The sequence below is a fragment of the Epinephelus moara genome, chromosome 8 (genome assembly GCF_006386435.1).
Source record: "Epinephelus moara isolate mb chromosome 8, YSFRI_EMoa_1.0, whole genome shotgun sequence".
Taxonomy (NCBI): Eukaryota; Metazoa; Chordata; class Actinopteri; order Perciformes; family Serranidae; genus Epinephelus; species Epinephelus moara.
Genome location: NC_065513.1, coordinates 45,009,325 through 45,023,022, shown reverse-complemented (window position 1 = coordinate 45,023,022; position 13,698 = coordinate 45,009,325). Strand labels below are relative to the sequence as shown.

The following is a 13,698-nucleotide window of genomic DNA, read 5'->3' as shown; positions in this document are numbered from 1 at the left end:
TCCTTGCTGGCCTCTGGTCCACTGTCTCCTCCCTGACCCTGCTCTTTATATTGTGGCAATAAAGATTAAACAAATATGTGCAAAGCAACAGTGAGCACAAGTTCTTATTAAGGAGGAGTGGGTTTATTCCTAGCATGAAACTAGCTAGTAAGTGATTTAACATAGGTAACAATAACATTAGTGTTCTTGTTAACTAGCTAAACTGGATATATTGGCATCTATTAATTAGTCATCATTTAGCTAACATTATCTACATGCAACAGCATCACTCAGCTTACACGGTTTGTTTGGAAGAAACTGTGCAAGGTTTTTGCTTCTTGCTGGCCGGTTTACTGCACTGTCCAGCAGCACACATCTTGTCTGTGGATTGATTCTGATCACAACAGACAACATGTGTATGCGGCCTGGCGCCGTCTACTCATGGTGCGTTTAAAGACGGCTCGGAAAAACGCCTTACCACATGTTAAAAACGAATTGTACGGTGGTAACGGCTGTAAAAAGTGCGGGGGACAGAGGGCACAGATATGGGAAGTGCGCGGACATGTCCCCTGTGTCCCCCCCTCAAATTACGTCCGTGCCTGCACACAGATTCTACTTAAACAAGGGGGATGCTTTTTGGTCAATTTTCTAACAAAGGGGCTGGCATCCCCCCTCAATTCGACCACTGCCTACTGCATTGATAGACAGGCAAATAATAAATAATAATAATATTAATAATAAAAGTGATGCTGCTGTGCCTCATGCGCAAATGCACACAGCATCTCTCTTTATGGGGAAACGCGTTTATTGTTTCTGCTGCGGGGTGGGGTGCTCGCTGCAGGTATTTAATAACCTCAGGCAGATATCTTTTAACGTTACAGTTGTAGTGAGTGGCGCTTTTTCTGTTTGTCCCACCCCGTAACCTTAGACAGGAAGTAAACAGACATCAGCTGTTTCCAATCTAGCCTCCCCTTAAAAGGAGTCATAGCTAGCTAGGTGAGCGCTGCCTCGCTGCCTCGCTGCCTCCTGTCTCCTGTCTTCTGTCTCCTGTTTCCTGTTTTCGTTACCGCTGTTGAAGGGTTTATATCAGACTAAGGTATGTTTCTTTTTTCCTCGGTTCTGTGTAGATGTAGTTACGCATGTAGATTTATTAGGATTTCGCTGGCCTCTCTGCAGGTGCTGTGACGGGTATACGCAAGCGGGTCGGGGTTTGTGTTGGCCTCCCTCACAGTTGTACAACACACGTGTAGGCCGACAAGTGTGGCGTGTGTATGGGCCCTGACGATCACATGTAACTGGATGTTTAAAGGTATGCCCTTCATAGACGCCAACTTAAATTCACATACATATTATAGTGTACGCTATATCAAAACACTGACGTGCGCTTCTCCTCATAGGAGCAGGGTAACATGACGATGGCTTGCGGATGAGTTAGCTCCATGTTATTTGTCTGAGGTAATGCAGTATAGCTCCTAGGAGCCTACCTTGCTTACAGTCGTACAGACCTGAAGCTAATGTTGCTCTTTGTTTTACTTTTATTAGCAGGAGCTCTGACACTGCTGTTTTGTCCCCTAGTTATTTATTGTATACTTTGTCTCGGATCACCAGTGTTTATTTTCTGTAATTTGCATTTGGTTTTATTGTTTTTAATCATTTCTTTTGGGTCTTATTGGGTTAGTTAAGTTGTTAGTTCTGTGTTATGGTAACAGTGGCCTGAGTCTGTTTCAACATTTGCCAAACCAACTGTCTAGTGCCATTCTTGAAATCGGGGGTTTCTTGCTAGTAGTAGGCTGTTTGGGTTGCTAGGTAACCCACGGGTGGTGGGTGATTGGGTGGAGGGCTCACCTCTTCCTTCAACTCGTCTTGCATGCCTTCCATTGTGCCTCTAACCCGTGTGCCATCTTTCTAACAGTGACCATTGTTACTGCATGCCATTTTGTTGTGCTAATCATGTGTGTTTTTGTCTTGCAGTGTTACGTCGCATGACACACAGGTGGTGGTGGTGAAGGTGTTACGTCGCATGACACACAGGTGGTGGTGGTGAAGCACCCTTCCCTCTCCACTCACTTCCCCCAATCTGTGGTTTCCTGGGCACCCTTCCCCCCTGTGCTGGTAATGAACTTCCCGTAGTCAATTTAGGATTTTTAACGTCTATTTTGTAATAAAGAAAATATTTTTTTTTAAATAACGGTCTCTTCCTTTTTAACAGGATATAACAGTTAAATTAATTGTTTTCTTAATTAATACCTTTTTTTGCACATTGGACTTGAAACGCACGTCTCTGCTCCTGTTTCCGTTTTTTTCTCATTCACACGAAAATCGGAAAATTAAAATGATGCATTGTATATTTGTATATTTGTTTATGCTGTTATAAAACAAGTTAAACAAAGCTGTGGACGGAGGGTACACCAACAGTACTGAAACGTTCATAGTTCACATTTAAGTTTAACATAATGTTGAAAGTTGAAAAAATATGAACAAGTTATGGCATGAGATGTATAATGCTTCATAAACAGCAGTAACTTAGATGGTGATCTCCTTCCTTTCTCAGTCATGTTGAGCTTTTTCTTTCCTAATCATTTGAGTTTGTGAATGGTGCGTAAATATTGCTGCAGCAATGACTTGTGGGATGGAATTATCTCCTTTCCTATCACTTAGGAAGGTCTGATGTATCCTATGCTAAAGGAGATCTGAAAGGAAGCATTGAACCTCCTTTCCTTAGTGTTTAGAGAATTCCAACAGCTCTTATCATGGTGGCCACTAAAATACTTCCGGGTCATTTCACTCAGCTAGGAACCTTCCTAAGCAAAAAAGACTTTCCAACCGCAGCCACAGTGAACAGATTAGGCAGCTTTTATAGCTTGGAAGCCCAGGTGAGCCTAATCATGGTAACGACCCTCCCATGTCAGCCAGCTGCCTGATGGGACTGGCTGAAACATTCTCAAAGACAGTGGGAGGGGCGTCACAGTAGCACAATAAAATATATTTGAAGACAAATACAATTTACAGAGGAAATATGGCCTAACTCAAAATATAATCAAAGTATAGAGCAACTATCATTATTTATTCAAGTTGTCTACAGGACATGCAAAAAAAAAAACGAACCCGCCGAACCCTAATCCTGCCGAGGGCACCAAAGTGGCTAGAGCCGGCTCTGAGGCAGCAACGTCATATTTAACTGAGCTAATATCTAACTCAGACTGGCTCGCAAAAAATCAGGACTGGAAGCACTCTAACTTCACATTGTTAGATAAAATGGTTTAGACAATTTAAAACTAACAGGCTGTGCATGGTTAGCACAGCCTGGAAGTGCCGCTTACTTCCAGGAACTATTGAGAGGCTCCCCCATCACTGTGAAACAAAGGGTCCATTGGAGTGAACGGAGATGACGCGACTCTCTATTCAAGGGCTCTGGTGTGTGAGGAAGATGAAGACCTGTGGTGGTGGTGATGATGATGATGATGATGACTCTTACCTGTTGAGGCGTCAGCAGTCACAGCAGCTCTGAGCTCAGTCTGTCCAGTTAAGTTTCACTTTCTCTGAAATCATGTGACCACAGCAGCCAATCAGCAGCAGCACTGTATCGTGATGTCTGTCAACCAATCAGAAAGGACCTGTTGCAGCTCGTCACAGCAGCCTGCATCATCACAAATACGAACCCTTGCAGAGACACACAGAGACAGTGTCACAGCTGCTGCGGCGTCTGAACCACATCTGTTCTGAATCCAGCTGTTAGAGACGTGATGACATCACACCTCTTCACGCCACCTCAGAACAGATGTCACCGATGACTTCTGTCCCACAAACACTCTGAGCTGTGAGTGCGAACACGGCAGGACGTCCTGAGGTCGTCTGTCTGTCTGTCCCACAGGCTGAACCCTAAAGAGGACAGAGTGTCTGCTGTCAGGGCCCCGAGGCCGTGGACCAATCAGGTCGGCCGAGTCAGTGACGTCTTTGAGTCTCGTCTGTTTTAATGATCCACATGTGAAGAACTTTAATAAAGTTTGATATGTTCCACAGATGACACATGACCCTCCTGTATGATGCTGAGGTCCCGCCCACACAGCGTCATGACATCATCAGATCCTCTGAAACACTTTAAACGTGTTTATCATCGTTATGTTTTTTAATCTCAGTGATGTCACTTCCTGTCTCTGAGCAGAGGTCATTTGTGGTGTCTCACTTCAGGGCTGCAGCCTTTGACGCCTGCGTCTGAAGACCGACACCGAGGCCATCCCACGTCGAAGGCTCCTTCAGATGCAGCCTTGTGTCCCAGACTCTGGAGGATGTAACAGATGAATCCTTCGTGGCCCAGCCTATCCCAAGATGCATTGCACACCAGTGACCATTATATATTAAGTGCAGTTAACTGGCTGACCATTAACTGTTGCTAACGTTACGTTAGCTAAAAGCTCACAGCTCAAACAATCTGAATTTAATATGTTTACCTGAAAACGCTGCGTCAGCCTGAAATACATCAGACGGCGGTGAATCATCTTCATCATATTTAATACCAACCTGTGGGTCCATGATTCAGCGCTAGCTTACTCCTCCTTTCCTCATGCACAGCTGGTTGCTAGGTAACAGGACTGCCAACAGGTCGTAGGGGCGAGAACAACTGATGATGCAACCAGGAAATGCTCCACAGAGCAGACCGTCCCATTTCGGAGACCCTTCAGTTTGACTGGTGCGTCTTCAGAGGACGCGGCCACCATCGACCGTGAAGGCCGCGTCCTTCAGAGGCTGCAGCGCCTGAACTGAGACACGGTTACAGACTCGTAACCAGCAATGGTTCGGACGGAGAATCTGTGACTGTGGCGATGTCAGTGACACGTTTCTGTTGACTTTATTTCAGAGCCGCCGCCCATCGTCTGTCCACTGAAAATGTTTTGTTCTTATGAACAACCAGAAAAATCAACTTTTAGAATATTACAAAAAATATCTGATGAAATGAACTGTTTTTGTTTGTTTGTTGTTTTTGTTTTTTAAAGAATCCTAAACACATATCAGTCAATAAGTTATTTACTTTAGTTTTTTCTTTTCATCTCTCACGTGTCGTTTCTTTTATACCCGATGTTTTACACATCGTACTGTTGAATAGTTGTTTTTATTTATTTGTGAGCACTGATTGGACCAAAGCGACGTCTGCTCCGACGTCACAAAGACGCTCTCGACTGTATAAAACAAAAACCAGACAGAAAATTAAACAATAATTTATTTTGTATTAAAACTTTAAATCTGCCCCAAAAACAAACTACAAACATTCACGGAAATAAAAAGGAAACCTTTTCCAAAAATAATTTTAAATTTTAAATACTTCATATGTTTCATCAAAAAATCTGTTCACAGAAAATACAAAATTTCAGAATTAAAATAATAATAATAATAATAATATATCCAGTAGATTTCATAGTTTCCCAACTTTTCACAGCAAATTCAGAAAATTTAAACAAAAAAATCATTTAAACAGCGTGTTTGAACATTTAAACATTTAAACAGCGTGTTTGAACATCAGTGTTACCCATAATTCCACGCTCTTCTGAAACAAACAAACAAACAAACACAAACAAACAAACAAACAAACACACACATTTAAAAACATTCAGTGACTCGGTCCCTTTTTGTTGCTGTAGTAACGTAAGTTAAATTTCAGTGTTCCTCTCTTCATTCAAATCAAACATGTATTTCTATCTTTGACCTTCACATTTGACCTTTGACCTTCACATTGACCCTTTAGCTTACAGAAGAATATTTTCATATTGTAAATATTGTCACATTTTGTTGACCTTTAATGTGTCGATCTGACCGACCAATCACAGAGAAGATTAAACTGCTTCATTCAGACACTTAGTTTTTGTTTTATCATTTTAAAGATTTGATTTTTGTGTTTTGTTTTTTTCCCGCAGTGATGCCGGCACCGTGTCCATCTGTATATTTTCATCTTGAACTTCTCGTCTCTGCAGAGCTTCACAGCTGATTGGATTTTTTTGTTTTCATTTCAAACTGACTTTTAGTTTCAATTTTTAGTTTTATTTTGAAGTTCTGTTTGATTTATTTTGGTGAGATTTTAATGTTGATCCAACGATCTGCCTTATATTTGACATCACACTTCCTGTATGTAGTTTCTGATTGGCGGCTCGTGGTGTCACAGATCCAACACTGGAACAGTTCTCAGGTTGAATTTGAACTTTTCAGTTGAGCTCCACGCGGAAAGCGCTGATTTCCATTGGTCGAAGGTGAGTGATGTGTGGCGGCTGCTGTTGCCGGGCGGATTCAGGTTCATCATCTTCTCGCAGCAGAGTGAGACCCGACCGGCGGACGGAACCAAACTGAAGAGGAGAGAAAAGATCGTCCAGATTCACCTGCAGAAAAAGAAACAGGAAAACGGCTCAGAGACCTGGGCCTTATTTCAGGCTCAGGCTCAACAAACTCTGAGCCTGAGCCTGATCTCTGAGCTGACTGAGCCTGAGCTGAGAAACAGAACAGCTGATCAGAATCAGTTCAACCAGCCTGAGAGAGGCGCGTTCACGACGAGCACTGAAAGACATCATCAGTAGAGTAATGTGATGGAGCCCAAACACACTGGGCACAAACTCAACATCAGACACACAGATATTAAACAGACTGGTAAAAGTTTTGTTTCTACTGACTTCATTCTGTCAATATTAGGCTGAGGTTCATTTAACTGCTGTGAAATGACTTCATGTAATCTCCTTTATTCTCACATGGAGCTATTATGGGATGTTGAGTCCCATCAGTGAGCCAGTTACACCGCGGAGTCTTTGAATATATGAAAAGTATTCATGAATCACTGCATCATGTATCCACGTAGATTCATTTCTCATCAACACTGACAAACCTGCAGTTCTTTTTTTAAACATTATTTTTGGGCTTTTGTTGCCTTTAATGTCAGGACAGCATAACGTTATGGGGAGAGAGGGAACGACATGTAGCACAGGACAGCAGGCTGGGTTTGAACCCGCGGCCGCTGCGTCTGATCACGGGGCGTCCACTCCATCCACTGAGCCACCGAGCCTCCGTGGTAATTACTTTAATAATGGATTGTGATTTATGTCCAGGGAAAACCACAACAAGGGTCCAAAGTGTTTTCAGAGCCAGAGACACTTTTCTTACGGGCCGACAAACCGCTGTCTCTCTGATGTGTTCAGTGTCTCTGATGTTATAAAGAAAAGAATCAAAGGACAATGCATAAAATGTGCTGTGATGATAATGTAAATCCAGGATGTGTAATATGTGATATATGTGGGTGCTTAAAATGTGCTGAATTTAAAAAAACTACACAAAAGTAAGTGTGTGTGTGTGTGTGTGTGTGTGTGTGTGTGTGTGTGTGTGTGCGCGCACACACCTCCTCGTGCACACTCCACGTGCACTGCAGTGGCGGCTCAGGGGTGGAGCTACAATCAAAGCCCTTCCTGTGGAGGAGGAGGGCCACTTCCTGTGACGGACTTTCTGCTTCCTGTTGACCACAAACACAAATAAACATTTATTTGTTTTCATTGTTGATGTTTTCAGAGTTAAAAACAAACATGTTGGAGTTGTGTTGTGTGATCACTGTCCGGTGTGATGATGTGAAATAAATACATAACATGGAGCCGACGCAAATAAATCACAACTTTTATTTTATTTCAAATCCAAACAATGAAACAGTAAAATTACTGGAAAAGTTTATTGTTTGTTTATTGTTTGTTTCTTTGTGTGTTGTGATAATTGTTTTGATTGTGCGCAGCTGTTCCAGGTGTTACCTGCGAGTCCTCCAGCGTCCTCAGGTTCAGCAGGTGAACGTCACACGGCAGCGATGAGCGGAGTGGCAGGAAGGGGCGGAGCTTTGGCACCTGACTGTTGCTAGGGGCAACCATGGTGATTGGTGGGTGGCTGAGGGAGAGCGAGGTCAGGTGGGCGAGCAGTGACAGATGTTCAACTGAGGCTCCTCCCACTTCCTGTCACGGAAACAAGACAATAACAAAAAAATAATCCCACTTCCTGTCACGGAAACAAGACAATAACAAAAAAATAACATGAACAAAAAAAACGAAAAACGAGAGAACAAATGTAATTAAATAATAAAAAAGTAAAATATAAAATAAATAAAAACATAAACAGAAGAATTAAATCCCAGGTGATTGTTGAGAGCCAATCAGAGTCAAGATAATCATAACGTGAGACGTGTCAGCAGCTGACTAATTGATTCATTCACTATGATGTCATCACAGGGGCAGGTTGTGCCCCGCCCCCTCACCTGAGGCCCGCCCCTCCTGTCCTCCAGCAGCAGGTTGTAGAGACTTGCTGTCAGCTTGTTGTCAGTGACGCCCTGACCGAGGCCACGGTTATCGTCCTGCTGCAGCCGCCGGTCCAACACCACCTCCAGCTCACCTGCACAAGTCACAGGTCGTCAGAGGTCACAAGTCATCAGAGGTCATCAAAGGTCACAGGTAACCAGTTGTCACAGTTCACAGGTCATCGGTTGTCACAAGTCATCAGAGGTCACAGGTCGTCAGAGGTCACAGGTCACCAGTTGTCACAGGTCAGAGGTCAGACTGTGGAGAAATTTCATTAACAAAAACAAAAAAGGTTCATCAGCGACTTTTTTTCGTGATGAAGAGACGCTGACGAGCTAAATATAGATCTTCAAAACTGAGAACATGACGAGATGTTTCTGAGTGTCAGACAGACATGTGACAGTAAAACTTTTCAAAGAATCCTTTTTTATCCTTCTGTTCTCTTCTTGTCTCCGTCTGACTGTCAGACACCACTGACCCTTTGGTCTCGTCAATGAAAAAGAAACACAAACACATGTCAACGTCTCGTCTTCCTCATAAAAAAAAGGTTGTTGACAAACATCTTCATCATAATTTGTGTAAACAAAATAACCACTGCTCACAACTGGTCCCTGAAATTGTTCAATTTAATTTGACGTTTTTCACTAATGTGAATTTTTGAGAACATTTTACATACAAAAATAATTTACTTCAAAAATTAAAAAACAAAACAAAAAAACAATTCAATGTAACTCTCATCAGTACCTCTGCAGCCCACTAGATGGCGTTGTGAGGCTCGCCAGCAGGCCACAGCTCATCAAGATAAACTTGTAGGTGACACGCAGGAAGTCGAAGCGTTCATATTTTGAACTTGGGGCAGGAAGTGTTGGTTACCTGAATTACCAGAAGTATCATCCATTCATTTTCCATAACAACATATCTTGTTACGGGTCACAGGAGGCAGAGTCTATCCCGGCTGACACTGGGTGAGAGGCAGGGTTCACGTGGACAGGTCACCAGACTATCACAGGACTGACACATAGAGACAGACAACCATTCACACTCACATTCACACCTACGAACAATTTAGAGTCACCAATTAACCTGCATGTCTTTGGACTGTGGGAGGAAGCTGGAGCACCTGGAGGAAACCCACGCTGACACAGGGAGAACATGTCGGAGCACCTGGAGGAAACGCACGCTGACACAGGGAGAACATGTCAGAGCACCTGGAGGAAACCCACGCTGACACGGGGAGAACATGTCAGAGCACCTGGAGAAAACCCACGCTGACACGGGGACAACATGTCGGAGCAGCTGGAGGAAACCCACGCTGACACGGGGAGAACATGCAAACTACGCACAGAGAGCCCCCCCCGGCTGCGAGGCGACAATGCTAACCACTTCACCCTCGTGCTGCTGTTAACTGAGTTACCAGAATTATCAACGATACCTAAAATCAATCCTCACACAATCATGTCAAACTTCAGAAGAATGAACAGACTTCCAGGTGGACAAAGACTCACCTGGTCTAAGAGACGCGACAGCCTGACTCTGAGCCGACAGCAGAGACAGACGAGACGTTGAATCCTGCAGGAACGCCGCGGAGCTCATCGGGTAAAAGTTGGCCTGCAGGGGGAGCTTCGACAGGGTCCGACGCTGCTGCATCTGCACCACCATCAATAATTAATCAATAAACCACATCACTGACCTGCGTGACATCATCAAGCAGCATGACATCACTGAGCAGTGTGACATCATGGATGGTAACAATAAGAGCTGACGAACAGTGAATGAACCTGGAAACTGTTGAGGTCAGTGAAGAAACGGTTGCTGCTGGCGACGTTGCTGATGAGCCTCATGACAAGCTCACGGTTGACCTCTGACCTGATGTCTACCTTGTTGGAAATCTCCAGGGATCTCCCAGCATGCCCTGGGGTGGACCCAGACAGGAAGTCATTCAGTGCAATTAATGACATAAATAAAATAAGAGCTGAATAATTAATGAGGTGTTTGAATGCTGTTACCGTCCAGGTGGTACAGTCGGAGCGTGTGTGTGAAGTGTCGGAAACAGGAAGTGATGTCAGAGAAGACTGGACCTCTGGACACCCGAACCAGGGGTGGCTCTGAGGACGAGTAGAGCTGGGGGGTGGGGGGGTGGTTTTAGACATTTAGTCCTGATGTGAATCTGCTTGTGATTGTGGATCTGGTTCTGGTTCTAAATGTACTTATAGTTCTGGTTGAGGATCTGGTTATAAATGTGCTTATAGTTCTGGTTGTGGATCTGGTTCTAAATGTACTTATAGTTCTGGTTGTGGATCTGGTTCTAAATATACTTATAGTTCTGGTTGTGATCTGGTTCTAAATGTGCTTATAGCTCTGGTTCTAAATGTCCTTATAATTCAGGCTGTGGATCTGGTTCTAAATGTCCTTAAAGTTCTGGTTGTGGATCTGGTTCTAAATGTACTTATAGTTCTGGGTCTAAATGTACTTATAGTTCTGGTTCTAAATGTCCTTATAGTTCTGGTTGTGGATCTGGTCCTAAATATACTTATAGTTCTGGTTCTAAATGTACTTATAGTTCTGCTTGTGGTTCTGGTTCTAAATGTACTTATAGTTCTGGTTGTGGATCTGGTTCTAAATGTACTTATAGTTCTGATGGTGGATCTGGTTCTAAATGTACTTATACTTCTGGTTCTAAATGTACTTATAGTGCTGGTTGTGGTTCTGGTTCTAAATGTACTTATAGTTCTGGTTGTGGAACTGGTTCTAAATGTACTTATAATTCTGGTTGTGGTTCTGGTTCTAAATGTCCTTATAGTTCTGGTTGTGGATCTGGCTCTAAATGTACTTATAGTTCTGTTGTGGTTCTGGTTCTAAATGTCCTTATAGTTCTGGTTGTGGATCTGGTTCTCAATGTATTTATAGTTCTGGTTGTGGTTCTGGTTCTAAATGTACTCATAGTTCTGGTTGTGGATTTGGTTCTAAATGTACTTATAGCTCTGGTTGTGGTTCTGGTTCTAAATGTATTTATAGTTCTGGTTGTGGTTCTGGTTCCAAATATATTTATAGCTCTGGTTGTGGATTTGGTTCTAAATGTACTTATAGCTCTGGTTGTGGTTCTGGTGTTAAATGTCCTTATAGTTCGGGTTGTGGTTCTGGTTCTAAATGTCATAGTTCTGATTGTGGATCTGGTTCTAAATGTACTTATAGTTCTGGTTGTGGATTGGGTTCTAAATGTACTTATAGTTCTGCTTGTGATTCTGGTTCTAAATGTACTTATAGTTCTGGGTGTGGATCTGGTTCTAAATGTACTAATAGTTCTGGTTGTGGATCTGGTTCTGGTTCTGGTTTTAAATGTCCTTATAGTTCTGGTTCTAAATGTACTTATAGTTCTGGTTGTGCATCTGGGTTCTAAATGTACTTATAGTTCTGGTTGTGGATCTGGTTCTAAATGTACTTATACTTCTTGTTCTAAATGTACTTATAGTTATGGCTGTGGATCTGGTTCTAAATGTACTTATAGTTCTGGTTCTAAATGTAGTTATAGTTCTGGTTGTGGATCTGGTTCTAAATGTACTTATAGTTCTGCTTCTAAATGTACTTATAGTTCTGGCTGTGGATCTGGTTCTAAATGTACTTATAGTGCTGGTTCTAAATGTCCTTATAGTTCTGGTTCTAAATGTACTTAGAGTTCTGGTTCTAAATGTACTTATAGTTTTGGTTGTGGATCTGGTTCCAAATGTACTTATAGTTCTGGTTGTGGATCTGGTTCTAAATGAACTTATAGTTCTGGTTATGGATCTGGTTCTAAACATACTTATAGTTCTGGTTCTAAATGTACTTATAGCTCTGGTTGTGGTTCTGGTTCTAAATGTACTTATAGTTCTGGTTGTGGTTGTGGTTCTGGTTCTAAATGTACTTATAGTTCTGGTTGTGGATCTGGTACTAAATGTCCTTATAGCGCTGGTTGTGGTTCTGGTTCGAAATGTACTTATAGTTATGGGTGTGGTTCTGGTTCTAAATGTACTTATAGTTCTGGTTGTGGTTCTGGTTCTAAATGTACTTATAGTTCTGGTTCTTGTTCTAAATGTCCTTATAGTTCTGGTTGTGGTTCTGGTTCTAAATGTACTTATAGTTCTGGTTGTGGTTCTGGTTCTAAATGTACTTATAGTTCTGGTTGTGGTTCTGGGTCTAAATGTACTTATAGCTCTGGTTGTGGATTTGGTTCTAAATGTATTTATAGTTCTGGTTGTGGTTCTGGTTCTAAATGTACTTATAGTTCTGGTTGTGGTTCTTGTTTTAAATGTCCTTGTAGTTCTGGTTGTGGTTCTGGTTCTAAATGTCATAGTTCTGATTGTGGATCTGGTCCTAAATGTACTTATAGTTCTGATTCTAAATGTCCTTAAAGTTCTGGTTGTGGATCTGGTTCTAAATGTCCTTATAGTTCTGGTTGTGGATCTGATTCTAAATGTACTTAGAGTTCTGGTTGTGGATTTGGTTCTAAATGTACTTATAGTTCTGGTTGTGGGGATTTGGTTCTAAATGTACTTATAGTTCTGGTTGTGGATCTGGTTCTAAATGTACTTATAATTCTGGTTGCGGTTCTGGTTCTAAATGTCCTTATAGTTCTGGTTCTGGATCTGGTTCTAAATGTACTTATAGTTCTGGTTGTGGATCTGGTTCTAAATGTACTTAGAGGTCTGGTTGTGGATTTGGTTCTAAATGTACTTATAATTCTGGTTGTGGATCTGGTTGTGGTTCTGGTTCTAAATGTTCTCATAGTTCTGGTTGTGGATCTGGTTCTAAATGTATTTATAGCTCTGGTCGTTGATCTGGTTCTAAATGTACTTATAGCTCTGGTTGTGGCTCTGGTTCTAAATGTATTTATAGCTCTGGCTGTGGATCTGGTTCTAAATGTAGTTATAGTTCTGGTCCTAAATGTCCTTATAGTTCTGGTTCTACATGTACTTAGAGTGTTGGTTCTAAATGTACTTATAGTTCTGGTTGTGGATCTGGTTCTAAATGTACTTATAGTTCTGGTTATGGAACTGGTTCTAAACGTACTCATAGTTCTGGTTCTAAATGTACTTATAGCTCTGGTTGTGGTTCTGGTGCTAAATGTACTTATAGTTCTGGTTGTGGTTCTGGTTCTAAATGTCCGTATAGTTCTGGTTCTAAATGTACTTATAGTTCTGGTTGTGGTTCTCGTTCTAAACGTACTTATAGTTCTGGTTGTGGTTCTGGTTCTAAACGTACTTATAGTTCTGGTTCTAAACGTACTTATAGTTCTGGTTGTGGTTCTGGTTCTAAATGTATTTATAGTTCTGGTTGTGGTTCTGGTTCTAAATGTACTTTTAGTTCTGGTTGTGGTTCTAAATGTATTTATAGTTCTGGTTGTGGTTCTGGTTCTAAATGTCCTTATAGTTCTGGTTGTGGTTCT

General features: G+C 42.0%; 2 protein-coding genes and 2 long non-coding RNA genes across 6 annotated transcripts in view; 3 read left to right on the top strand and 1 right to left on the bottom strand.

Annotated features, from left to right (window-relative positions):
- The window catches only part of LOC126394930 (uncharacterized), an 11,111-nt gene extending 10,644 nt beyond the window's left edge, over nt 1-467 (top strand). The window contains exon 3 of the mRNA XM_050052071.1: nt 387-467. Within this exon, the coding sequence (XP_049908028.1) occupies nt 387-467 (81 nt within the window). The remainder of the gene's footprint in view (nt 1-386) is intronic.
- A 253-nt stretch (nt 468-720) lies between these two features.
- On the top strand, nt 721-1,987 carry LOC126394683 (uncharacterized). Its single transcript, XR_007570385.1, has 4 exons — nt 721-1,075; nt 1,156-1,288; nt 1,377-1,434; nt 1,951-1,987. It is a non-coding gene; the product is annotated as an uncharacterized LOC126394683 (long non-coding RNA).
- Nucleotides 1,988-5,953, top strand: LOC126394682 (uncharacterized). The gene is made up of 2 exons (XR_007570384.1): nt 1,988-2,091; nt 4,168-5,953. It is a non-coding gene; the product is annotated as an uncharacterized LOC126394682 (long non-coding RNA).
- man2a1 (mannosidase, alpha, class 2A, member 1) lies at nt 5,177-10,421 on the bottom strand. 3 transcript variants are annotated; one of them, XM_050051662.1, is made up of 8 exons: nt 10,283-10,421; nt 10,055-10,188; nt 9,782-9,923; nt 9,360-9,500; nt 8,237-8,370; nt 7,743-7,937; nt 7,346-7,456; nt 5,177-6,341 (listed from the first exon to the last, which is right to left on the bottom strand). In XM_050051662.1, the coding sequence occupies exons 2-8, from the start codon at nt 10,115-10,117 to the stop codon at nt 6,171-6,173; spliced, it is 957 nt and encodes a 318-aa protein (XP_049907619.1). In that variant the 5' UTR covers nt 10,118-10,188; nt 10,283-10,421; the 3' UTR covers nt 5,177-6,170. The 3 variants fall into 3 exon arrangements, with proteins under 3 accessions (XP_049907619.1, XP_049907620.1, XP_049907621.1); XM_050051663.1 differs by lacking the exon at nt 9,360-9,500 and having other exon boundaries at nt 10,283-10,418; XM_050051664.1 differs by lacking the exons at nt 9,782-9,923; nt 10,055-10,188; nt 10,283-10,421 and having other exon boundaries at nt 9,360-9,440; nt 9,485-9,771.
- Nucleotides 10,422-13,698: the final 3,277 nt, after the last annotated feature.